The 22,069-nt window shown below is 53.9% G+C and overlaps 8 protein-coding genes across 8 annotated transcripts; 4 read left to right on the top strand and 4 right to left on the bottom strand.

Moving 5' to 3' along the window:
• Nucleotides 1-414: 414 nt before the first annotated feature.
• On the top strand, nucleotides 415-1,005 carry N656DRAFT_794556 (Yos1-like protein; the record flags this gene model as incomplete). Its single annotated transcript, XM_064817294.1, has 3 exons — nucleotides 415-442; nucleotides 503-562; nucleotides 866-1,005. 3 exons carry the CDS (start codon nucleotides 415-417, stop codon nucleotides 1,003-1,005), a joined length of 228 nt encoding a protein of 75 aa, XP_064673799.1.
• Nucleotides 1,006-2,262: 1,257 nt separating this feature from the next.
• N656DRAFT_701001 (cysteine proteinase) lies at nucleotides 2,263-4,991 on the bottom strand (the record flags this gene model as incomplete). Its single annotated transcript, XM_064810912.1, has 4 exons — nucleotides 2,263-4,540; nucleotides 4,604-4,617; nucleotides 4,686-4,829; nucleotides 4,953-4,991. 4 exons carry the CDS (start codon nucleotides 4,989-4,991, stop codon nucleotides 2,263-2,265), a joined length of 2,475 nt encoding a protein of 824 aa, XP_064673798.1.
• A 3,830-nt stretch (nucleotides 4,992-8,821) lies between these two features.
• Nucleotides 8,822-9,725, bottom strand: N656DRAFT_231217 (uncharacterized protein). Its single transcript, XM_064808964.1, has one exon. It carries the CDS (start codon nucleotides 9,349-9,351, stop codon nucleotides 8,896-8,898), a length of 456 nt encoding a protein of 151 aa, XP_064673797.1. The 5' UTR covers nucleotides 9,352-9,725; the 3' UTR covers nucleotides 8,822-8,895.
• On the bottom strand, nucleotides 9,585-10,788 carry N656DRAFT_774435 (uncharacterized protein). The gene is made up of 3 exons (XM_064814269.1): nucleotides 10,713-10,788; nucleotides 10,201-10,555; nucleotides 9,585-9,972 (listed from the first exon to the last, which is right to left on the bottom strand). Exons 1-3 carry the CDS (start codon nucleotides 10,713-10,715, stop codon nucleotides 9,938-9,940), a joined length of 393 nt encoding a protein of 130 aa, XP_064673796.1. The 5' UTR covers nucleotides 10,716-10,788; the 3' UTR covers nucleotides 9,585-9,937.
• A 2,202-nt stretch (nucleotides 10,789-12,990) lies between these two features.
• N656DRAFT_765226 (NIF-domain-containing protein) lies at nucleotides 12,991-14,605 on the bottom strand (the record flags this gene model as incomplete). Its single annotated transcript, XM_064813389.1, has 4 exons — nucleotides 12,991-13,302; nucleotides 13,356-13,505; nucleotides 13,559-14,316; nucleotides 14,377-14,605. The coding sequence occupies 4 exons, from the start codon at nucleotides 14,603-14,605 to the stop codon at nucleotides 12,991-12,993; spliced, it is 1,449 nt and encodes a 482-aa protein (XP_064673795.1).
• A 2,622-nt stretch (nucleotides 14,606-17,227) lies between these two features.
• N656DRAFT_745039 (uncharacterized protein) lies at nucleotides 17,228-19,932 on the top strand. The gene is made up of 2 exons (XM_064812891.1): nucleotides 17,228-19,309; nucleotides 19,377-19,932. The coding sequence occupies exons 1-2, from the start codon at nucleotides 17,624-17,626 to the stop codon at nucleotides 19,863-19,865; spliced, it is 2,175 nt and encodes a 724-aa protein (XP_064673794.1). The 5' UTR covers nucleotides 17,228-17,623; the 3' UTR covers nucleotides 19,866-19,932.
• Nucleotides 19,800-20,444, top strand: N656DRAFT_231030 (uncharacterized protein). Its single transcript, XM_064808962.1, has one exon. It carries the CDS (start codon nucleotides 20,009-20,011, stop codon nucleotides 20,360-20,362), a length of 354 nt encoding a protein of 117 aa, XP_064673793.1. The 5' UTR covers nucleotides 19,800-20,008; the 3' UTR covers nucleotides 20,363-20,444.
• N656DRAFT_231111 (uncharacterized protein) lies at nucleotides 20,430-21,709 on the top strand. The gene is made up of 2 exons (XM_064808963.1): nucleotides 20,430-21,002; nucleotides 21,076-21,709. Exons 1-2 carry the CDS (start codon nucleotides 20,528-20,530, stop codon nucleotides 21,366-21,368), a joined length of 768 nt encoding a protein of 255 aa, XP_064673792.1. The 5' UTR covers nucleotides 20,430-20,527; the 3' UTR covers nucleotides 21,369-21,709.
• Nucleotides 21,710-22,069: the final 360 nt, after the last annotated feature.

Genomic DNA, 22,069 nt, shown 5'->3' with positions numbered 1-22,069 from the left:
CTAGTCTTGACTCTTGAGCGCTGCCTGCCGGAAGTTCAATTGGTCCGTGCTCTCCAACAGCATCCACAATTCCACATGCGCCATGCATTCGTACTCCGTAAGCTCTGGCCACCTTTAAGCACAGCAGCTTGCGATTCTGGACGCCGACTTGCTCGACATTTGGCGCGGGAGAACGACAGAACGACTCGGGAAGCGCAGCGCGAGCGAACTTCTGGAAGAGAAAACCGCACAAAAGAGAGATCACACGTGCCAGGAAAGCCAGGTGTGAGCGATAACCCGAAACTATCACGGAAACGGCGGCCCTTAGCTCCAACTCAACCCGGAGGAACCTTTAACGAGAGAAGAGAGACTACAGCGGCTCGCGACTTTGCTCGACGGTTTAAACCGCCCTCGAGCCGGGACTACTTAGTCAAGATGTCCATCCTAGGAAAACTGCTCTACAGTACGCCATACTAAGACAACCAGCACCCACCGCGCGCATAATGACTGACCCCTGCGTCAGTCACTGTCCTCCTTCTCAACGCCATCTGCATCCCCTCAGAAGACCGATTCCTCGCGCGCGGTACGTTTGCTTGCCCACCCTCCGCTGGCTGCTGCTCGACTGCCAGTCAGATGTCCCTCCCCATCATCGCCGTTGCCCTTGCCCTCGTCATAGATAGCGGAATGGCATTGCTTTCCGAGGAGTGCCAGCCAGCGAACCGCTGGTCCCCCTCCCCTCCAACTCACCATCACTTTCACCCAGTTAACTACCTGACCCGTCCTCCAACTTCACCAGAACGGAAACCCCCGGATCATAAATAAATCTAGTCTGGATCTCGAGCGAGCGCTTACATTTGCCTTGCCGCAATACTTTGCAAACAAACAGTCTCCCTCACCCCGTCGACATACCACCGCGCCTTTGGCCAAGAACCAGACACCGGCGTGAAATACAAAATCATACAGCTGATTGCCAGCGTGCGGACTGTCATGAGGAGTATGCAAACCAAACCCCCCTTAGACCTATAACAACAAGCAATCTGCTGTCACTAAACACTGACTGTTTTGTGCTTGCTTGGAAGTACCCCTGATCATAATCAACACGTTGATTATAGTATACGAGCTTGTTCTTGGTTGAAGACCCACGCACGCCAAGTGTTATACTCGGTAGTGTGATTTCTCTGAAGCTGCTCTCGGGTCTGTCGAGGACGGATAGGAAACGTGGCGTGCGAGGGCGCTGAAAAGGAAAGGAAAGGGGGTATGGACGAGATTAGGGTATAATAGGGTAGTCAGCCCCAGCTGGCATGCATGCTGAGCGGTTGTTGAGGGATATCCTATCCCGCTCTTGCCTACCTGATGTTGCGCTGTATTCACACGAGTGGTTTCTCTTCTTCTAGGTATGGCTGGCGTTGGGAAGGGGATAACGAAAGATAAAATGAAAGTACAACAGAAAACAAAAGGACACTATATTAAGAGCCTCCTGGGCGCTCACTACCTACCTTCGCGCATGGTTACCGTCTTACAGTCACCGAGGAGCTTCAACAGAAGGCTGCGTTCTGACCGACAAGTACACCAAATGTGCTTGGTGCGCGTGCCCTGCTTACCTACTCGCATGCCACAATAACTGGCCAATTTCGGGCCCTCACTCTTCATCTCGTTGATAGCAACCACAATACAACAACAAATCCCCCTACTACGCTCTGCACATCCTAATCTTTCTTTGGTTTAGAGCAAACAACTCTCCAGGTTGGTTCTTCTCCAACTGGAGATAGGCCGGTATCCATTTCAAGACCACTAGCGAGGCACAGTAGAGATGCTGGTACCAATCATCGTGGGAATGAATGACAACGACGTCAGCCGCTCCAACAGAAATATTCAATTACAAGAATGCTATCCGCCAAGCTTTTTATAGCCAAGAGAGACCACCCAAACGTAACAAGACCCCTCGCATAAAGGGAGAGAGGGGGGGGGGGGGGGGGGGGGGGGGGGGGGGGGGGGGGTGGGGTTTGGCAGTGTGTCGGGGTATATGCCATACCCAGAAATCCCCAAGTCTAAGTTTGGTCCGCTTGATCGTACAATCCAAGACAGCGCCATAGTTTCAAACACAACGCATCCATCCACTTCAAGAGCAAGACTTGTTCGTGCGCTGAGCCATACCCTTCAAGGGGAGAACTGGGGAGAGAGCAACGTGATGGCGCCAGCATCGTCAACATCCGCCTCTGTTGTGCGAGTGTTTATTCCGCAACAGAGAACCCGCCAGCCGCCGCCTCCGGCTCTGCTGCCCGCCTAGGACGTAGACAAAAACTTGCTGCTCTTCTTCCTGCCCAGTCCAAAACTGAACCGTTCCATGAGCGGCGGTTTGTCCTTGTGGGTTGGAAGTAGCCGATCGACGGCCGCCGGCGCCGTGTCGGACCGCGGGGGCGGTCCTAGCCGCGCCGGCAAGGGGCTGGCTGTACGGGCGCCGGTCCCGTTCTGGGCGTGCAGGTTGTGCGAGGCACTCTCCCCCGCTCCTGTGGTCGTCGTCGTGCTGCTATCGGCCAGGTCGCTCCTGTTATCGCTGCTCCCCTCGCTGCGGTCCGTCCTGTCGCCCTTGTCGGCCTTGGCCTTGTCTTTGTCCCTCTCCTTGTCGACCTTGAGGAACGCGAAGCTTTTCCGCGCCATCATTGACTTCCTACTCCTGTCGGCAAGGCTAAGGAACCCCGAGCTGGAGTTTTTGTGATTGTCAGAACCCCGTTCCGGACCGGCTGCATCCGACGTTTCCGTCTTGTGCCGCTTTTCCTCGTCAGCCGCTGTCTGCTTGCTCTCCCGAATAGCCTTTTGAAGCTGGTCTTGCTCGCTTCTTAATGCTTCGCGTAGTAGTTTGTTTTGCTCCTGTCGCTCTTGTGCTGCAAGGCGCGCCCGCTCCTTCTCTGCCGCTTTCCGTGTTTTCTCCTGGGCTTTCTCTTGGGCCCTGAGCTCTCTCTTCTCTCGTGCTTTTTCCTCTTTGGTCTTCGGCGGTACTGTGGCTGCCTCGTCTGCCTTTGTCATGACGGCTGGTGCAGGAGGCGGGGCGGCGATCAAGGGGTGTGCTTCGGATTCAGAAAGCGGCGGCGGAGGTTGAGCTGGGCTGGTAATGTCATTGGGAGTCGACCTTGGACGTTCCACAGTGGCCAGGATTTCATTCTCGCTCGCCGGCGGTAAGGTTTGCGTGTTGACTTTGAGGATTGGAACTGATGTTGCGCCGTTGACCTGCTCAGCGTTCGCAGCAAGCTCTGCTGCCTGGCTGGCCAGCTTCACTTGCTCCAGGCCCTCGGCATCCATCTCTTCCCGCACCTTCTCAAATGTCGTCTCTTGGTAGAACAATACATAGGCACATGCCATCCCAGGCTTGTCTCCGAAAAAGTTCAGGACGAAGTTCTTGTCGACCGGCTCTACCATCTCATCATCAAACAACAGCCAGCCGCGGTCTTTTGTCTTGATAACGACGACGTAGTGCCCATGGACTGCTTGACCCCCTATGTGCACGACAACTGCGTAAAGCTCATACATCCTGTCAGGATCCTCCACATCGTCAGTCGTATTAAACATGCGAAGGTGGTAAGGATAGACAACGCGGTGGAAGAGTTTCTGCAGTCGGGTGAAATCCTCGGTGTACTTGAACCGTTTTAGATGCAGCGCCAGGACCTTGGGTAGCTTCTTGATCTTCATCCGCTTTTCGGCCTCTTGCAAACCGCCACAGCGATCGCAGTGGAACTTGTTCCTTTCGCACAACATTTCCTCGGCAGAGAAGCTCTGCAAGCATGCCGTAACCGAAGAATGCTGTTCGAGATCGATTGACAAGTCCAAAAACGTTTCGTCCCGCTGTGATGCCGTCTCGCAGGCTAAGCACCTCGTTTCTGAGGTTAACACGCCTTCAAATATATCATGCACCCAGCCTGTTCCTGGTGTTCCAGTCCCAAATGTTGTGTTTATATGCGATGGCGCTGTCTCGTTTGACACGGCATGCCCGTTTCCGCTCGTGCTCTCGGTTAGCTCTTGCATGCGCTTAGCATTGGCTTCCACATTGGCAATAACGTCGTTGAGAACTATTCCATAGAACTCGTGAGCGTCCTGGTGCATTGAATTGCGGAAACCCTCGTTGTCACGCTTGAAAATCTCGAGGAATCTCTGGGGGCTTAGCACGCCTGTCCTGGATTGGCTCTCGATGAGTGCCATAAAGATGTCTTTGAGGCAGGTGAAAGTGCACTCTTGCATCCCGTAGGCTTCGCTAGACTCCTGCGCAAGCTCCAGTATTGGGCCCCTTATCATGGCCTGCTTCTTCTTGTATTCGGGTGAGTCTGGCTTGTCCTCTGGCCGTAAAGGTGGTACTGGAGGAGCTAGCTGGCCGCCACTAAAGGATTGTCGGGGCTTCGTGGCCGGCTGCCCCTTCGCAGGGCCGGCGGCAGTTCCGTTTGCCTGCGGAGGAGGCCGTATGGTGACGTTGACCTTTCTCTCTGTCCAGCTGGGGGAGACTGGTGGATATTTGACTACATTTTCTCGAAAATGTTCCGAGTGATATAGCACCTGTACAATCGAGTTGCAATAACTTGAAACATACGACAGTCAGCGCGTCGCCTCGCTTGGCGGAGGTGGGTAGTTCTACACCTACCAGGTGCTCCCAAACTAGACGAGGAATAGTCATTAGTCTCTTCATGCGTGTAGGCCGGGGCTTCTCGGGCGTGGCCCCTTACATTCTCTAAACCAAAGAACTTGTCGCTACCATCCTCCCGGATCGGACCGGCATTGTACAAGAGTTTCTCTACCGGCGTTAGGTCTTGAGGGGGCTCGTCCTTCTTGCCTTTGACCGAGGCACTGTTATCTGGTTTCGAGACAGCCTAGGACACCAATTGTTAGCCGTGGATCATGTTCACGCAGCGGGAAGGCGAGGAAAGGCCGGCGTCGGGTGTGCATCCTTCAGGCTCGGTGCCCCCCAGACACGGAGGGCTACTTCGACTTACATTGCCACCACCTATGAGCTTCTGGAAGAACCCCGCCATTGTGAGCGCCGCGGAAATTAGACCGTCGGCGCGTCACTCGGCAGGCGGGGGAAGTGTTGCGGAAAAGCTGCAGGGCGAGCGATGTTGGTATAATCTGGAGAAGAGAGCAAGCTAAGTCTGGAGGACGTGGACAAGTGATCGAGCGAGATGGGATGAAGCATTCGGCAGAGTCGGCTGTCGTTGACAATTCTGGCACTTCGAGATGGACAGGTATGCGCAAGACTGGCCGTGGAGACAGGATTCAAGTCGCGCAATCCACTCAGTTCTCGGCGCCGTCAGGTTGCAGCCTCCGCCCGGACCGCTGCTTGGCTGGGGAAGTCTGGGGCAGGCCCGCTACAAATGTCAACCATCCGAATAACGAATAACGAACTTCGCAGAAAGCTAAGTGAATGCGATGCGTAAACAGGATCGGACGGCAGATTGGCAGCTGTGGTGGCGGCGAAGGAGCGACGAAAATACGCGAGCGAAGGACGTTGGAGGGTATGCAGGCCGACCTCCAGAGCAGTGGTTCCTGTACTTTAGGTACATGGGTGCTGTACGAAGTAATCGTTGCAAGCACAGTACGCTAATCATGCTCAGTGCTGCAAGTGTAACCCCAAAGGAACCAGCCCGTTTCCAGAAGAGTTACTGGGTGGGGTCTGGTCCCACCTGGGGAGAGCTCCACCAATCTCAGATTGCTCGAAAACTGTTGGATCCAAGAAATCCCAAGAAATCGCCAGTTTCCACCGTCTGGTAACTGTGGTAAGGCCCAGGGTGGAATAATTCCACACATGTGGCGCGGCAAGGGTCCACTGTTAAGCTTTACCAGAAAAAGGAGACGTGTGGTGAACCGCTGGCCCCGGCCACGGTCGGATTACGTTCCCCAGGAGCGGCGTGAATTAGCTCGCCTGCCCCGCTCCGGGGCAGATGGATATCGGCAAAATTGCTGGGTAGGTCGACAACACCCATGGCCAACGAGGTTGCCAGCAAAGGCGATCGCATTTCCATGCTGAATCCTCTCTCAAAAGAACCATGTGCAGGCTGGGAAGGACCAAGCTTAACGGCCAGACTGTCAAAATACCGTATCGTAATATTCCATACGTACGTCACTGTAATGTACCTATTCAAATGCTCTCATTCCACCCCCGCATTTCCGCCCGCCGTTGATCCTCGTGGTATGACTGGCATGGCTGGCAGGACTTTGCGCCTCAGCCAACCAGATTCTGCACACCACAGAGGACCTAAGGACATCGCCGTGCACCACAACAGCTGTTGGTGTAGCCAATGATAGTTATGGGGGAAATGGTCACCCAGTTGTTGAGGTAAACCCCAGGGTGCGATACATACATGATCACATCTCGATCGATCAAGAAAAAAAACAGCCAAGTGCTGTTTTTCAACTTCCCTAGTGCCCGAGCGGTCCCTGGAACCGCTTCCCGTCAAGCTGTTCCACAATCTTGAAGTGGGGAGTTTCCGGGTCCCAGAGATCCTGATCTGGGGCACTCCGGAATCTTAGAGCGGCAATTTCTGCCTGTGGCGTATGCCTTCAGTATCATGCTGAATGTGGTTGTGCTTGACATTACAGGTGCTAGTACTGGAAGAAGGACGAGAGCTCAGGTAAGCTTAGAAGGAAAGGATAAAATCGCCACCTCATGATAAGTCATGCTGTTTGCTGAAAGCTTCCAAGCAGGGTTTTCAGTTTTACCATACCCAAGCATACGTAGTCAGCTTGCTTTCACCTCGTTGACCAGGTAGTCACTAGACACCCACTAGAGTGAGCTGGCTCGAGGCTGGCAAACAGTACAGAACTACAGATCGCGATGATGAGTGTATTGGCAGGATAGCAGAACATACGTGTGCCAGACAGGTAAATACCAGGTTCGAATCCTGTCACAGACAAGCTTGACCTATTATACGTGACTCGCTAGCTGAGCCCCTGCTTCAACAAGCACGGCTGTTGGAGTATCGACTCAGCTCAGTTGAACTCGAAAACCGGTAGTGGCACAAGCTATGAGCTGGAGAAGATAACGTATCAGCTAAGTCATGACAGCCTTTCAGTAGCTCTGGAACGGACGTTCACAGCACTCCTGACCCTAAGCTTGTCAGCGACCTGGAAAGCTGGGCATTTTCTTTGTTGAGGCAGAGTACGGGTATAAGTTATAACGTAGGCCCCCCCTGCCCAAGAATTGATTGAGACTGCAAAACCGAGTTGTACCTCTGTACGCCAAGAAGACGATCAACAAACTGGTTAATTCAATTTCCCATATCTTAAAAAACGCTTCGATTTAGATAGGGGATTGATGACAGCAGAATTCTAACATTAATATCAGTTTTGCAGCTATTTTTTATGGGTTGTTGATGGTTGAACGTGCTAGGTGAGCATTTGCAGTCTCAATTAAATCTTGGTCGAGGAGGTAGGCAACCTCTGTTAAAAAGTGTGAGCCGAGAGCCGAGTTGCTCCCACCAAGATTTTGGGTCAGAAACAGGAACACTGTAATTGATGGGTTACAATACAAGTGATGCCGAACTTCTATTTCCTCCGTGAACCCCTCCCGTCAACGTCAGTCTACCAACCCTGACGAGGGCCAGACTAATCATGTCTTTGCCGTTGCAATATCGTATATATCGTCGGGCCACAACACCAGCGAGAGTGTTGCCATCGTACTGCGATTCATCAAGCCAGATGCAGCCGAGTCCGTGGACCGTATTGTATTGTACTGTATGTCCTCGTAGGTACAATACCATAAATACCATACCATACCATGCGGTACAGTGTACGTTACTGGACGGGAACTGTAACGATCATGATCCTGGGCACGCAGCTCAGATCCTCTGCCTGCCATCTGGGGAATGGTCTCGTGGCACCCCGGACCGGTGAGACATGCATCTCTTTACGACGGACGTTAAGCGAGGGCATACATTACACTACATGTAAGCTACCCGTAAGAATATCTAGAATGACCAACTACTGGCGCTCAATGGTCAACAAGAAGACGGAGCAGGTGTATTCAGAGCCGACACATACTGTATGTACGGAGTACTATAAGTGTAATTACATAGGTATGTATGAAGCGCCCATAATACTGCGCAGGTAGCACTACATATGTGCATATGCATACATGTTATTGTTGGCTGCTCGGTGTGCCAATTCAGCGCACCATATCCGCTGTCTGGTGACGAAACCTGTCTAGCCCTACGTACTGTGCAGGACGCCCGTGACCTGGCGATGGCGAGGAGGCTTGTTTAGGCTCGGATACACGAACTGCTGTGGCACTTACCTTTCCGAGACATTAAAAGCCTCACTCGCTGCACTCAACCTCGGGCGAAGTTGGAGCAAACCTACACTGAGCAGCAGAGAACACAGCATGCCTAACCACATGGCAGGGCCGTAGGTTTATACCGTCCGCGAAAGGCCACATTCTAGCAAACCGGTAACGCAGCCAAGAACCGGCACAGATATCCGGATAATTGATGGATGCATGGGTTTCACAAGATGCGGGCTTCCCATCAACCCGGGCCGCTTCTTGGAACAGGTTGGGGAGAACGCCGAGAGATTCGCCGAGCTTAACTGGCAGCCTTTGGAAATCTGTATTGTAGGGTTGGGGACTTGGGGTGTGTTTAAGAGTAGATCAGTAGCACAGGCACCAATGTGTATTGTACTGTACATAGGTAGGTATTGTATGTACAACATCGTTACAGTCAGCTCAGGGCAACCTGAAACCTAGCCACCTGACGGCTTGGGGGTGGCATCTAGCATGGCAGTCTGGTGAGATGATCAGATGACCTGGGCTTGTATGAAGCGCCTAGGAGTACACATCCAAACCGATATATCCCACTCATCCTGCTTGACGATTTTCCACCGTGATCTCACCCCATAGCGAAGCTAGACCCAAGGCTACCATCGAGTGTAGAGAGGCACGCATCCTCATGGGATCCGACGCACTGCGATTTCTCTGTATAGGATTCCCGAGTTTCCGTTTTTAGGCAGCTTGAGTACTCCTAAGCACGATCTTGCAGACAGCTCAAGGCACTGCCTCCTCTGTTTGCACTCCCGCAGATACAGTACTAGTAGCAAGGTCACGATAGATCCCACCGCATCGCGCTGGCGGTTACGGTGGACGCGATATCCGACCCGGACACTCTCCGGCCGTCGATGGAGATCTTGCTCAAGGCGGGAAGAGGAAAGCCGTTGAAACTGGGGCAAAAGAAAACGGCATAAAGCTCGGGCGGGAAAGCCATCATTCTTAGAACTGTTCAAGGGGCGCGCCTTCCTTCCAAGATTCTTCAAGTTGCAGCTTGAAGAATTCAACTGTAGAAAGAACCTCGAAACAGAACTCGAACCGATGACCTCCCGCCCTACGAAACCGCAGAACGATTTCATAGTTAGCTGGATATCCACTCGGCCACAGGACCACGCCCTGTGGTGAGTCTAACTTGCTTTACCTTGCGCAAGACCTTAACTATATACCCTTTCCTGTTTCACTCCCTCGCTGGCCTGGACTCCACAATCCAAGTGCGGTCTTCGCGTAGTCTTTGACAGCCGTCACAATGGGGTCTAGCTTCAATATGTCTGAGAGCTTGCGGGAGAAGCTCCTTTGATTCTCCCAACTGGTGCCCCATTAAGATATATCGTACAAAATATCGAATGGACTTTCGGCCGCCGGGCACTATCAGGTCCAAATCACTGACGGCATGAGACAGCGCCAGACAGCGCTCCCCTCAACGGTTTGCTTTTGTTGTATCCCCAGCTGATCGTCCCCCCGTACCAACAGCCCAAAACACCATAAATGCTCCGCCCTTCTACCACCGGAAGCAGGCTGGCCTCATTTGCCTCCCCGAAACGTCTTGCTCCGCGTAATAGATCCCAATATCTCAGCCCGGCTCGCCCAGGGCCAATTCGAGTCGTGAAAAGTACCGCAACACCCGAGATACCGAGGTATAGACACCCAGTCGGTCAACCTCCCGCCTTAACTCGAGAAGCGGCGTGTAATCTTGGCAATAACTGCGCACGAAGACACCAAGTCAGCCAGCTGAACCTTCATATTCGCAGCCCGCAGATTCCCCAAGTTGGCAAAACCTGTGGTCCCCAAAGCCACCTCCAACACCGAGCCCCTAGTTCAAGCCCCGACTCCGAGTAACAGAGGGAGAGAGCGAAAGGTCGCGGAGGGACACAGCGAAGAACAAAGCAAGCGAGTAAAAAAAAAAAAAAAAAAAAAAAAAATCAACCTACTATGCAGCGCAACAACGCTAAAGATAAACACCAGCGACAGCACAAGCACCACAACCGGATCGACCTTGAGCCCCGGCGACTCGTCCGTGTACAAGCGGAGCATGGTGCTGCTCGAGCCGCCGGCGCCCGCGGCGCGCGTGCTGTTGGGGCGTGCATTGGCAATCTTCTCCTTCTGGTCGGCGGCGGCCCGGCGGCGGATGGCTGTGCGCGCGCCACCCGGCGGGGGCGGCGACGAGGGCCGCCCAGCGGCGACGCCAGGGGACAGAGCTGTGCCGGCACCGCTGCTGCTGCTGCCGCCGGCGCCACCACCACCGCCTGCCGCGGGGCTGGTTGGGGATGCGGCGCGTGGGGAGGACTGGGTTGGTTTCATTGTGGGTTAGTTACGTGGTCTGAGACAGTTGATTGTTTGTTTGTGTTGGGGATCGTGGTTGGATATGTAGGATAGGAAGGAGCGGCAATGTAGGTTGTGGGTGTGGGTGTGTGCGGTTGGGGAATTGGAGGATGGGCATTACCATGGCTGTTGGGTATCAGATAAGTAGTGGTTGAAGGAAGAAAAGAATCAAGTATTGTCGAAGAGAATGAATGAATGGCTAGTGGGTATCCGTAAGGCGTTGGCTGACGGTCGCGTGGTGGTTTGGGATGGTAAAGCTGGTGATAGTTCCACGTCGTCCCCAAAATTGTCGACAAGCTGATCCGTGCGCCCAATTGAGGCCACGGTGGAAAGCCGCAGCTGCAGCTTCAAGGTTGGCGCTAACAATTTTGTTGGAGAGAGTGGGTCCGCTTGTTCTAGGCCCTGTCTCCAGCAGGAGCAGGCACGCCAGGGACAAATCAAGTTTCACTGTCAGCCCCGTCAGCATATCCAGTGTTCACATGTTTCCCTCAGGATTTCCAACTTTCTTGCGGTGGTTTCAATTTGCAGAGCAATTGATAAATGATTGTGTTAGCTGAGTACATGGGCATATCAGGAGGCATGGGCAATATGAGCACCCTCTTTGATTATTCCTGAAAGTTATTATTATTACTCTGTAGAGCATTACAACATCATCAATGCATCCATTTCCGTGCTTGGCCCAAGCAACATGCCCAACCATCGACTTTATCCTGACTCGAAGTCGAGGAGGATATTGCCAGATCTCCCTGCCAACAAAAAAACTGAGACTGCAAATGGCCTACCACCACATTGAATTCCCAACAACACATACAAAATAGCTGCAATTCTGATCCTAGAATATGCACTCAACTGCTAGCTACTCCCATATTTAATTTCAAGTGGTCTTTGAAGATCTCGGGGATTGAATCTCCCTATTTGTTGATACTTTTCTAGGGAATAGAGGCCCAAAGTGGTTTTGCAGTCTCAGTTTTTTTGTTGGCAGGGAGCAGATCTAATGGTGTAGGTAGATATTTTTCCCTCTGGTTACGTTTATACCTGGGCTCTTGACCTCTCCATACATCATCAGCACATCACGAGTGGCAAGATTGGAGCACAACACTCCTGAGAAACATTCGTCATCAATTCACACTCCTAGATCTAGCCAGACCAGGGGTAAAGATACCCGACCAGCCGTCCATCCATCCCCCACAACCCATCACCTCGCCCTTCAATCAGAAGCCCCCTCGCTCAACCCATCACTTCCACCCTCCTCCATCCTTAACTACCGTTTGCTTGCCGCTTCCCTCAACCAGCAGTAACAGCGTAGAGTAAGCAAACCGTTCGCTGTGTGCTGCTGTGATGTCGTAGGAATAAACCCAAGGCGGCAACAAGACGAAACTAAAGTCAAGACCACGCAGAAGAAAAAGAAAAAAGAAAACCTCTCTTATGGGTTCTTTGAGATCCTGCCTGCCCGCGAAAGAAAGCCGAGGTGACGAAAGCAAATGGAAGAACTCAGTATACAAGTATATATGGTATGATATGGTATGATCAAACAGACATATCTCAAGGTTGGAACCTTGCAAGCGACAAACAAAATCCGGCCAAAAAATAGGTGGTGTAAAACAGAAAATAAAATTAATAAAATGGGGGTAACGGGGAATCAACAAAAGGAAAACGGGTAAAACGAGGGCGAAATGTCGATGACACCCTTCAAGGGGGGTTCTAGTACATGGAGGCAATGTATGTAAACAGATGGGCAAGGCCGACGGGTATTTGGTGAATGTGCGGGGAAAAGGACAACAGAAAATAACACAGAGGGAGGAACAGCATCTGAGAGCAGTCAAAGATGAGAAACATGCAACAGCTGAGATTTGCCAGATGCTGTCTGCTTTCCTGCCCGCCCGCCTTCATGCCCGCTGTTCTCGCTCCGCTAAGATGACAAGGAAATGTGGAAGGGGAAAAGGAAAAAGGGGAACCCGTCGCCCGAACATATACCAAACTCCCCAAAACGGAATTTCCCAAATAATTTTCTGTTTGAAACCGAGCCCAAGCCTTGCTTTCTACTCCTCCGCCTTTTTTCCCTCGTAGGGTTCCAAAAGAAAGAATTGGAGAGCGCAACTGGCCCCAGGGCCAAAAACCTCCCTCACCCCTATTCCGAGGCTTGTAGCTTTTACTTAGCCCAAGGACCAAGGGCTCCTTTCTCAGGTTGGATGACAGGTTTGAATGTCTGCCAGCCCGCTACCCTGTAATAGAGTGTTACAAAGCTTGGAGCATCTCCGCAGTGTGCTGAGCAGCAGCATCTGCTGGGTCTGCCGAAATGAACCTCGCTGTTTGGCGGGCCTCAGCAATCCGTGGGGTTGTTGCCCATGGTTAAAAGGGAAAGCCGAATAGGATAACAAAAACAAAGAGAAGGTAACTGTTCAGAGAGTGACATCCAGGACCATGCTGACGTCCCTCACGTTGGGGCCAGCGAGGTCTTCAAGAACGGGAATGAGGTCTAGTAGCTCGTTGTCGTGAGCATCTGAGAACCAGCTGCTGATTGGAACCGCGTGTTGCGGGTGGAAGATGTATGATGTTGGCGAATTGTCGATGATGATTGTGTCCTTCAAGTCGCGCCCGACTTGCGACAGATCCTTCACATAGTTGCCCTGATGGTTGTAGCAACTCTCCCTGAATAGTCGGTGGTGAACGACCTTGTGGATGTCCAGCTGATCAAGGAGCGGGTCGCCGTACTAGTGTCACAGTTAGCATCGCGGCAATTTGCTCAGGTTTTGGTGTGCCGTACCTTAGAAACCGAGGCGGTAAACACAACAACCTCGTAGAGCTCGCCAACCCTTTTCATGAATTGATCGACGCCCGGCCGTTTGATGACATAGACATTATGATAATTGCCCTCAATCTCGACGGGTATTGTGAAGTCGGCCTGGTGAAGGATCTGGAAACGGTCAGCGAGGGTCTCACTAGACTCAGATGGCGTTTGAGGCTTACCTTGAAAGAGCTGTGAACGAGCGTTTCGTCCAGGTCGAGGACTAGGCATTTTCGACCCTTGAGCTCCGGGGCCTGAGGGGGTAAGAGAAATCTTTGAGGTTGGTCAGGGGCAAAGACAGGAGGACTTTCGATTAATGTGCTTGACGGCGCGTTAGGAACAGCGGGTACTGGCCCAGGAGGCGGAGGAGGAACTCTTCGAAGGGATTCGTCATCCGTTGCCGTGGCTCCTTGCGTTCCTTGCTGCCTGTCGCCAACATCCATCATAGGTACATCGCCCTCGGCATCCTTGTCGTCCGCCTCTTCCGCCTTCTCCGCATCCGCATTCGACGCGCGTGGCGGCTCCACCGAGATCAGCGGGTTGCTTGAGCCTTGGCTCACAAGCGTCGTCTGCTTGGACTCGGTATCCCGCTCTCCGCCGACAGTGGATTGGTCTTGAGTGCTAGTGGCGGAGATCCGCTTCCCGTTCTTTGACGGCCCCGGAGGCGGCGATACCTGCTGGCTTGGCCCCTTCTCGGAGAGATGGGTCTTGCTCGCAGAGGCTTGTTCAGACGGCGTTGCTGTTCTCCGGCTGGCGGTTGTGGGCCGGGCTGGAATCTTGTCGAGTTTGTGGCTTGGGACGTCAGGTTCGGCATCGAGACCGTTGGCGGTATCCGGGACACCACAGCAGCCAAACAAAGCGAGCAACCCGCCTTTTTTCTTCCTGTGCGACCCAGGTGCAGGTGAACTAGGTTCTGAAACGCCGGGAGTCGCTGTTGGTCCTGTTCCAACACCTAAATGGTTACTAGACGCGCTACCATTGCGATTTCGTTGAAACATACTTCCTCTGGATTCCTTAGAGTGTCCGCCAATACTGTCTCTCGGATCGTTGGCAGTGGCACCGCTCAGCCCTGTCGCTGTGGAGGACTGAATTCTTTGGGACGACGACCTTGACGGGACCGACAGGAGACCGCGGCCCTTCTTTGCGGACGCCCCGTCTTCGGATATGAGGACGTCCTTCTCCTTCGAACTTTCAGCAGCCGCTTGCGGCTTGTCTTCGCCCCGTGCCATCCTGTGTCACGATGTTGGCACCGGTAGAGTCGCTGAACTCGAAACCTTGCGGCGAAAGCATTAGCATGGGGTGCTTGGATGAATGGATGCAAGCATCGCGAGATTAGTCTAATTTCGGCGTCACTGCGCGGCGACAGGCAGTTGGGTATGCTTGGGCACCTTGCGGATCGCCAGTTCAACACGATACCGCGCAAAACCAGAATCTTTGAGAACACCAACGCCGTCGCCGCGATTGTGCTATTATCACGGTGCGAAACGCAGCCGCGTGCTTGAAGTCAACCGACCTACCCACTTTTGATTCTAAAAGAGCGGACCCTGGAGCTCTCCAGCGTAGCCCAGCCCCTGTCTTCAGGTATCTGGCCACCAGTTCCTTGACGCTGGGCCACCTTCTTCTCGCAGCCTCAATCTGTCGGGCCGCAATTATCGAAGACGCGTCTTCGAAGAGAAATGAAAATCGTCGTCGCGAAAGAAGCTGAGCGTAGCCGTGACGGGCGGTCGGGTGCACGGCGGGAAATTGGCGCGCAAAGGCCGATTGGGGGGAGGACCGAGCACACACACGACCAACGATGCGTTGGCCTGTCTCGAGCGACGGGCTGCAGAATGGTATCAGAACTAATTGGGCCCAAAAAGCAGCCAGCCGATTGAATCGGCGAAGAAAAACCTGCCGATGGCTAGCTAAGTGGACGGAGAAGAAGAAGGACGTCTCTGCGGCCCAGGAAGTCGTTGAGGGCGCAAGCGAGATGATTGACTTAAAAGGTGATGGCCCGGGTTGGTTGTACTGTACAGTACCTCTGTGGGATGGGCTCTAGGCGCGACCGACGACTGGGGGCAGAAGGCCCAGGGGAGGACTAACGTTAGTGAATTGCCCTGCTGAGATTAGCTAACCAACTGAACACCTGGTGCACGAGCCATTCTGATGGTTCACGATATGAATGAGACGGTAGCACAGCGGCTTAACTAACGCATCTTATTGTGCCAAGCACCATGTGTGTAACTATTACCTTCAAGTCACCTAACCGGACGAAGAATTGTCGACCAACGTTGATCCGACTTCGCCGCCTCCCAGCGGGCCTGATGGAGGGTCAATGGGCGTCGTGATAACGGCAAGTAAGGTCAGTAGTATTTCTATGTACTGTAGATTGATGACCTAGCCTATACTGAGTCCAAATACAAGCCAGAAAGCTTCCATGGAAAGCAAGGTACCTTTATGTACTGTAGTTATGTACTTTGGCCCGACGGGATCGCAACAAGCTTGGAAGCTCCTGCTGCCTGAGTCAAGGCAAGCCATCTATCCCCTTAGGTATAAATCAGCACTACGTCGTTTACCGTACCTGTTGCTTCCAGCCGAACATTATCAACCTCGAAGCTATCCTTCACTAGAAACCTCTCAGCTGTGACGCAAAAGAGTCTAACGAAGAACTACACTACCGGTAAGTTTCCAAATACGGATAGGTACTTGTTTGAAAGACCTAGGGCCGGCCAACAACGCTGACATCTGGCACAGACTGGCAGCGGACCAGTGTTGGTCTCAGCAACCGCCACCGAGCAGAGGGAGCCATCTTACAAGGAGACGCCCTTGATGTTAGGACCGATTGGACACCCAATTGCCCCCTGAGAACTGGAACTCCAGCACTTGCTGCGTGATACCGGTCCAATGAATCTCAAATAGTTTTCTCCCCGCAGTTTACAGCCTCCACCACTCCACAGGAGACAAGTTGACTGGCAGCCTCGGGGCAGCCTAGTAATGCACTGATGCCAAGCAGAGAGCAGGCCTGGAGCTTGACACGGAATTTCACAATTCAGAGTCCAGAGCTGGTCTACGGACATGGCTGCGGGAAAGCTGCAGTTGGACTGCCTGATTGGCCGCGTTACCGCCCGGTACTGTGATGGTTTGCCCCAAGATACTGCCATGCAACCAGTCACTGCCGTCGCCTTGTCGCCCCAATGCTCACCTAATAACCTATCTACAGTGCTTTTAGTGTGCTGTGAGTGAGATGCCGGCATGCACCAGGTCCCATATACATAGTTGCCCGGTCACAGCGAGTCTCAGCTTCCGAAACGCCGAACCCTCTGAGGCGGCTCTCCGGATTGCTTCCGCTGTTCCGGTCTGCATCAACGAATTGCGCGCTCTCCCCAGTTCCGGAGGCCCGCACATTGCCTGCCGCGCATTTGCTCCATCCCTTCCGCAACTCATCGCAGCGCGTTATCGGACGCAAGTTCAAAGCCCAATGCCGGCCGTGTCCTGGACAGTCTAAACTACTTACTCAGCTTCTCACGCGGAATACTCTCAACGTTACAGAGTAGTTAGTACGGAGTACTATGTACAGGTGTAAAGTTGAGGACAGTACTACACGTAGTATTAATGCCAGGTAATTCCCTACGTACCGTTACCAGTAATATGTAAAGTACGGTAGCTCTTCGTAGTGTAATTAATAACAAAAACGATAGTTTTCGAGAGCCACACTGTGCGAGATGTCATGTGTAGACGCCGGCCAGGCCGAAAAGCCCTGATTTGGCAGCTGCTGGGAGATGTGGCTTGGTGCAGCCGTTGTGGCCGATGACGTTTCATGGTTCGACGATGTGGCTGTGGCCAAGGACCTCGGGACATTCACATGCCATCCACCAAGAACTTCGGACTTGGGAGGCCGGCAACAAACCTAAACAAGTTTACATCTGCCGTTTCCGTTTCCATGTAATTGACTTGTGAACAATTGTCTCCTGGGAGGCACTAATCGGCTTCGGAACGTCGAGCTATCATTGACAACTTCTTTCCACGACAGTTTCATCCTTTGGAACCCCCATGCTGCGGTTACTCTGAGTTGGAGGTCTATCGTTAACAACTGTCGAACCCGGTGGGGATCGAGTCCGGCACCGCGGCATTGGAAGACGGAGAGTGACACCAGAGAGAAACAAATCGGACAACATCGAGTTGCAATCATCAACCGTTCCGAGGAAAGCTGCCGCTGATGGAGTGGGACATCTGATTCGCGGAATTAGACGTTGTTACCTGTCTCGGTCATGGCGGCGCAATCGACGCTGCGGCACTCGGCCGCCGAGGAGGCCATCGCCGCCTTCATCGACAAGTACACCGACCTCATCCGCACCAAGCTGCGCAGCACCTCCAGGACGACGCGCCTTCTCGCTACGCTGGCCCTCGCAACCTCCATCATCCTCGCCGCCGAGGGCACCCGTCGGCGGTGGAAGCGCAAGCGCGCCGAGAGGGAACAGGGTCTGAAGCTGGTGCGCACCAACTCGTGGCTGCACAACAAGGATGGCTCCCGTACCATCTACGTGCCTTACAAGGACGGCACCTCCAAGGTGGTCATAAACTCGACGAAGCCGCTCACGTTTGAGGCGCATCGGCGTCTATTCCTGAACCCCCCACGCGTGTCTGGCTTGAGCGACGGACACGTCCCTTCGGCCCAGACTAAGCCCGGGCTCAACCTCGCCTTCCTTCACCAGTTCCTGAGCCTCATGAGCATCATGATTCCTAGGTGGACTAGCAAAGAGGCCGGTCTTCTGGTGAGCCACGGCGCCTTCCTGATGCTGCGCACCTATCTATCCCTGGTTGTTGCGCGGCTTGACGGAGAGATTGTGCGAGATCTCGTGGCCGGGAACGGTAAGCTGTTCATCTGGGGGCTTATCAAGTGGTGCGGCCTGGGTGGCTTCGCTTCCTACACCAACGCCATGATCAAGTTTTTGGAGTCCAAGGTGTCAATCGCCTTCCGCACTCGCCTTACCCGCTACATCCACGACCTGTACCTAAACGAAAACCTCAACTATTACAAACTTCACAACCTGGACGGCGGGGTTGGGCAGGGCGCCGACCAGTATATCACCCAGGACCTGACCCAGTTCTGCGCAGCAGCCGCAAACCTCTACTCATCTCTCGGAAAGCCCTTTGTTGACATTTGCGTCTTCAACTACCAACTGTATCGCTCCCTTGGTCCGCTAGCTCTCACTGGCCTTCTAAGCAACTACTTCCTCACCGCCAGTATCCTTCGGCGGCTATCGCCGCCATTTGGCAAACTAAAAGCCGTCGAGGGACGGAAAGAGGGCGACTTCCGCAGCTTGCACGCGCGCCTCATTGCGAATGCCGAGGAAGTTGCCTTTTACGGTGGTGCTGAGATGGAAAAGACCTTCCTGAACAAAGAGTTCAAGTCTCTCAAGAACTGGATGGAGGGGATCTACATGCTCAAGATCCGGTACAACATTCTCGAGGACTTTATTCTCAAGTATAGTTGGAGTGCCTACGGCTACCTTCTTTCGTCGCTTCCCGTCTTCCTCCCTGCCTGGGGTGGTCTCGGCGGTATGACGGAGGTTGCGCAACACGTCGAGAAGGGCGGCAGGGAGCGGGCGCGCATGAAGGACTTTATCACTAACAAGCGGCTTATGCTTTCGCTGGCTGACGCAGGCGGGCGGATGATGTACTCGCTGAAGGATCTCTCAGAGCTGGCAGGCTACACTTCACGCGTATATACACTCATCTCGACGCTGCATAGGGTGCATGCGAATGCATACTACGTCCGCGGGCGGGAAAATGAGCTGTACTCCTTGTCGGATGTCCAGGGCACGATCCAGAAGGGCTTTGACGGCGTCCGGTTGGAGAACGTGCCTATTGTGGCGCCTGCGCTGTGGCCGCAGGGGGGTGAAGAGCTGATTGAGTCGCTCTCGATGATCATCCGTCGGGGCGATCACCTCTTGGTAAGTGTTACCACAATCGTCGTGGCTTGCAAGCAAAGAATACTAACGTGTTGCGTTTACCGTCTAGATATCCGGTCCCAACGGGGTGGGCAAGAGCGCCATCGCGCGCGTCATTGCGGGTCTCTGGCCCGTCTACCGCGGGCTCGTCAGCCGGCCGAAACACAACGGCGAGGACGGAATCATGTTCCTGCCGCAGCGACCCTACCTCAGCATCGGCACCCTCCGCGACCAGGTCATCTACCCGGACGGCGAAGCCGACATGCGCGAGAAGCGCAAGAATGAGTACGACCTGAAGCGCGCTCTCGACCAGGCCCGTCTGGGATACCTCCCCGAGCGCGAGGGTGGCTGGGACACGCGCAAGGAGTGGAAGGACGTGCTGAGTGGTGGTGAGAAGCAGCGCTTGGCCATTGCCAGGCTGCTGTACCACGAGCCGCAGTACGCGTTTATTGACGAGGGGACGAGTGCTGTATCTAGCGATGTTGAGGGGTTGCTGTATGAAACGTGCAAGGAGAAGGGGATCAGTAAGTCGGGGGCGTTAGTTGTTGTCTTTCCTTAGGCTAACGCGCAGATCAGCCCTCATCACCATCTCGACGCGGGCGTCGCTCAAGAAGTACCACACCTACAACCTCGTGCTCGGCGGCGGCGAGAGCGGCGACCAGTGGGAGTTTCAGCGCATCGGCACCGAGCGCGAAAAGATGCATGTCGAGCGGGAGCTGCAGGAACTCAGGGAGCGCCTGTCACAAGTGGAGAAGTGGAAGGCCAGGCACGAAGAAATTGAGAAGGAGCTTGCCAAGGTGTGGGTTGAGGGCGGCGACGAAATTGCTCCCCCGCCGTATGTTGAGAGGACGGAGGCGAGGGAAGAAAAGGATGTCGATCCCAGGCCGGAGAGCGCAGAGGAGACGCAGGACGAGGCAGAATACCAGGAGGCCCAGGAGGAGGTCGGTGAAACGGATGTCGAGACAGAGGTCGGTGATGCGGAGGGTGATGCAGCGGGTGTTGAGTCGTCGACGGTTGTTGTTTAGGCGTGGCACAGTCCTAGGGAGTTTGGGATGATGGTGAGGTATTTGTATGGTATGAGAGGCTTCTGTGATAGTGATAATGTACATATGGGTGATGGTTATTCGTATGGGATGCGCTTGCCATGTATGACTGGATGCTATATCCGTTCACCTCACCTACGTTTCCGGTGATTGATTGGTTTTGAAAAACAGCGGTTGGATGTTGTATTTTCTGGTCGTTGGAAGTGGCCTGAGAGTTCAAGTTCCAGATGCCCCGCGAACCACAATGAATACAGGAAAACAATGCAGTGGCTCCTGCCACTTTACAGTTTCAAACAGCAGCATCCGTCAATCGACGGCAACTACGATTAACATATGCACGCGCCACTGTTTACCCAACAAGGTACCAGGCAGTTGCCATTCTCATCATGATTTTTACCTCACAACTTCCTCAGTTCAGTTCTGTCGGTCTTTCTCCTCAAGATATGAAAGCCATCAGCTGCAGAAAAGACTGCCGGACGGAGCAACCGACTCAGCACTTCAACTCATCCGGAGAGTTGTGCCTAAACTTACTCGCTGTCATCTGATCATCGCCCCAGGCAACACCCTACAACTAACCGCTCACCTTCGGTCAGCGTCCGAGGTGTGGGTTGGAATTATTAGGCGGCTGCCCCCAAACAAAGTGGATGTCCACGGTGGGTATACCTCTGCTTGGATTTTCTTCTCGGCTTCCATTTAACCGGCGCCTCTGGCTTGCTTGGGGGGTAGAACAGGCTAAATGGCTCGAATCGGTCGGGAACCGGGTCAACTGCTCCCAGGCTCCAGTGGCGCTGCTGCTTCGCGGGAAACACACAGTCGGTCCGGGCGTGGTTCCCGCTATCTTCACCACCGGCATCGGATCGCCTGCGTTTCTCGCCCCGGTTCTGACTGACCAGCCGCCCTCCAGGAGCAGTTGCAACAGCCGTCTACTACCGGAATGCTGGACGCGTGAAACCAAGAGGGGAGCTCTGTGTACCGTTGCGGTTTGTGGAAGGCTGATGGGCAGAGCGACTCATGAGTGACGCTATCCGGGCCCAGCGATCCACATTTTCTCCGACCGTCTGTGGGATGCGCGAAGGTCCATTTCACCCGCACAAATGGGCGCTGTCCGGGAGGCCCAGTGGTCCCACTGCCTTGGCTCTGTGTCGATGGACCCCAGCCTGCAACATTACCCTTGGTATACCTATTCGGCGGGCGGGCTTGAGGGGCAGCTGGTCCAGCTATCTCAGCCCTCACCTTTGACCAGTTAGAACCACGCGCCTATTCTACGGCTACCGAAGCTGTGAGGTGTGGTCAATGGTCATGCAACCGTGGTTTGCCGCTGGCCCATAGAGACCTTGGCGTCCAGCCTACTGCTCTTACTGCTGGGTACATATCATGACGATGTAAGCGGGGCTGGAAGGGAGGAGGGGCTGTCGGTCCCTGAGCTTGCTCGAGATAGGCGGGACGGCTTGACCGTCCTCGGCGGCATTCTTCTAGATGAAGAGCAACGTGGGAGGAGCTGCCGTGTGGGCGGGTGGCACCCTTCCCCTCTAGCCCCTCGAGACTTATGGAGAGGTGAGACAATATAAATACCACCAGAGCTGCTCGGCGCTCCCAACGCTACTGGGCAACCTGTCTTGAACACTCGTACGCCGCTCTGCAACCTGACCGAGTCCTCGAGTGTGAGTCTCCCAGTCACTTTGACTCTCCAGAAATGGGGATCGCCTCGAGACACTGCCGT

The sequence above is a fragment of the Canariomyces notabilis genome, assembly GCF_033297395.1.
Source record: "Canariomyces notabilis strain CBS 508.74 unplaced genomic scaffold N656scaffold_2, whole genome shotgun sequence".
Lineage (NCBI taxonomy): Eukaryota > Fungi > Ascomycota > Sordariomycetes > Sordariales > Chaetomiaceae > Canariomyces > Canariomyces notabilis.
The sequence above is the reverse complement of the archived record's forward strand: the minus strand, read 5'-3'. Positions and strand labels throughout refer to the sequence as shown.

Coding starts and splice junctions, on each gene's coding strand:
- N656DRAFT_774435 (XM_064814269.1), bottom strand. Junction 9,973..10,200: donor TAGCGTTGTTGCGCTGCATA/GTAGGTTGATTT, acceptor CTTCGTGCGCAG/TTATTGCCAAGATTACACGC.
- N656DRAFT_745039 (XM_064812891.1), top strand. CDS start 17,624: ATGGCGGCGCAATCGACGCTGCGGCACTCGGCCGCCGAGGAGGCCATC. Junction 19,310..19,376: donor GTCGGGGCGATCACCTCTTG/GTAAGTGTTACC, acceptor TTTACCGTCTAG/ATATCCGGTCCCAACGGGGT.
- N656DRAFT_231030 (XM_064808962.1), top strand. CDS start 20,009: ATGTCGAGCGGGAGCTGCAGGAACTCAGGGAGCGCCTGTCACAAGTGG.
- N656DRAFT_231217 (XM_064808964.1), bottom strand. CDS start 9,351: ATGAAATCGTTCTGCGGTTTCGTAGGGCGGGAGGTCATCGGTTCGAGT.
- N656DRAFT_231111 (XM_064808963.1), top strand. CDS start 20,528: ATGTTGTATTTTCTGGTCGTTGGAAGTGGCCTGAGAGTTCAAGTTCCA. Junction 21,003..21,075: donor AAACAAAGTGGATGTCCACG/GTGGGTATACCT, acceptor CTTGGGGGGTAG/AACAGGCTAAATGGCTCGAA.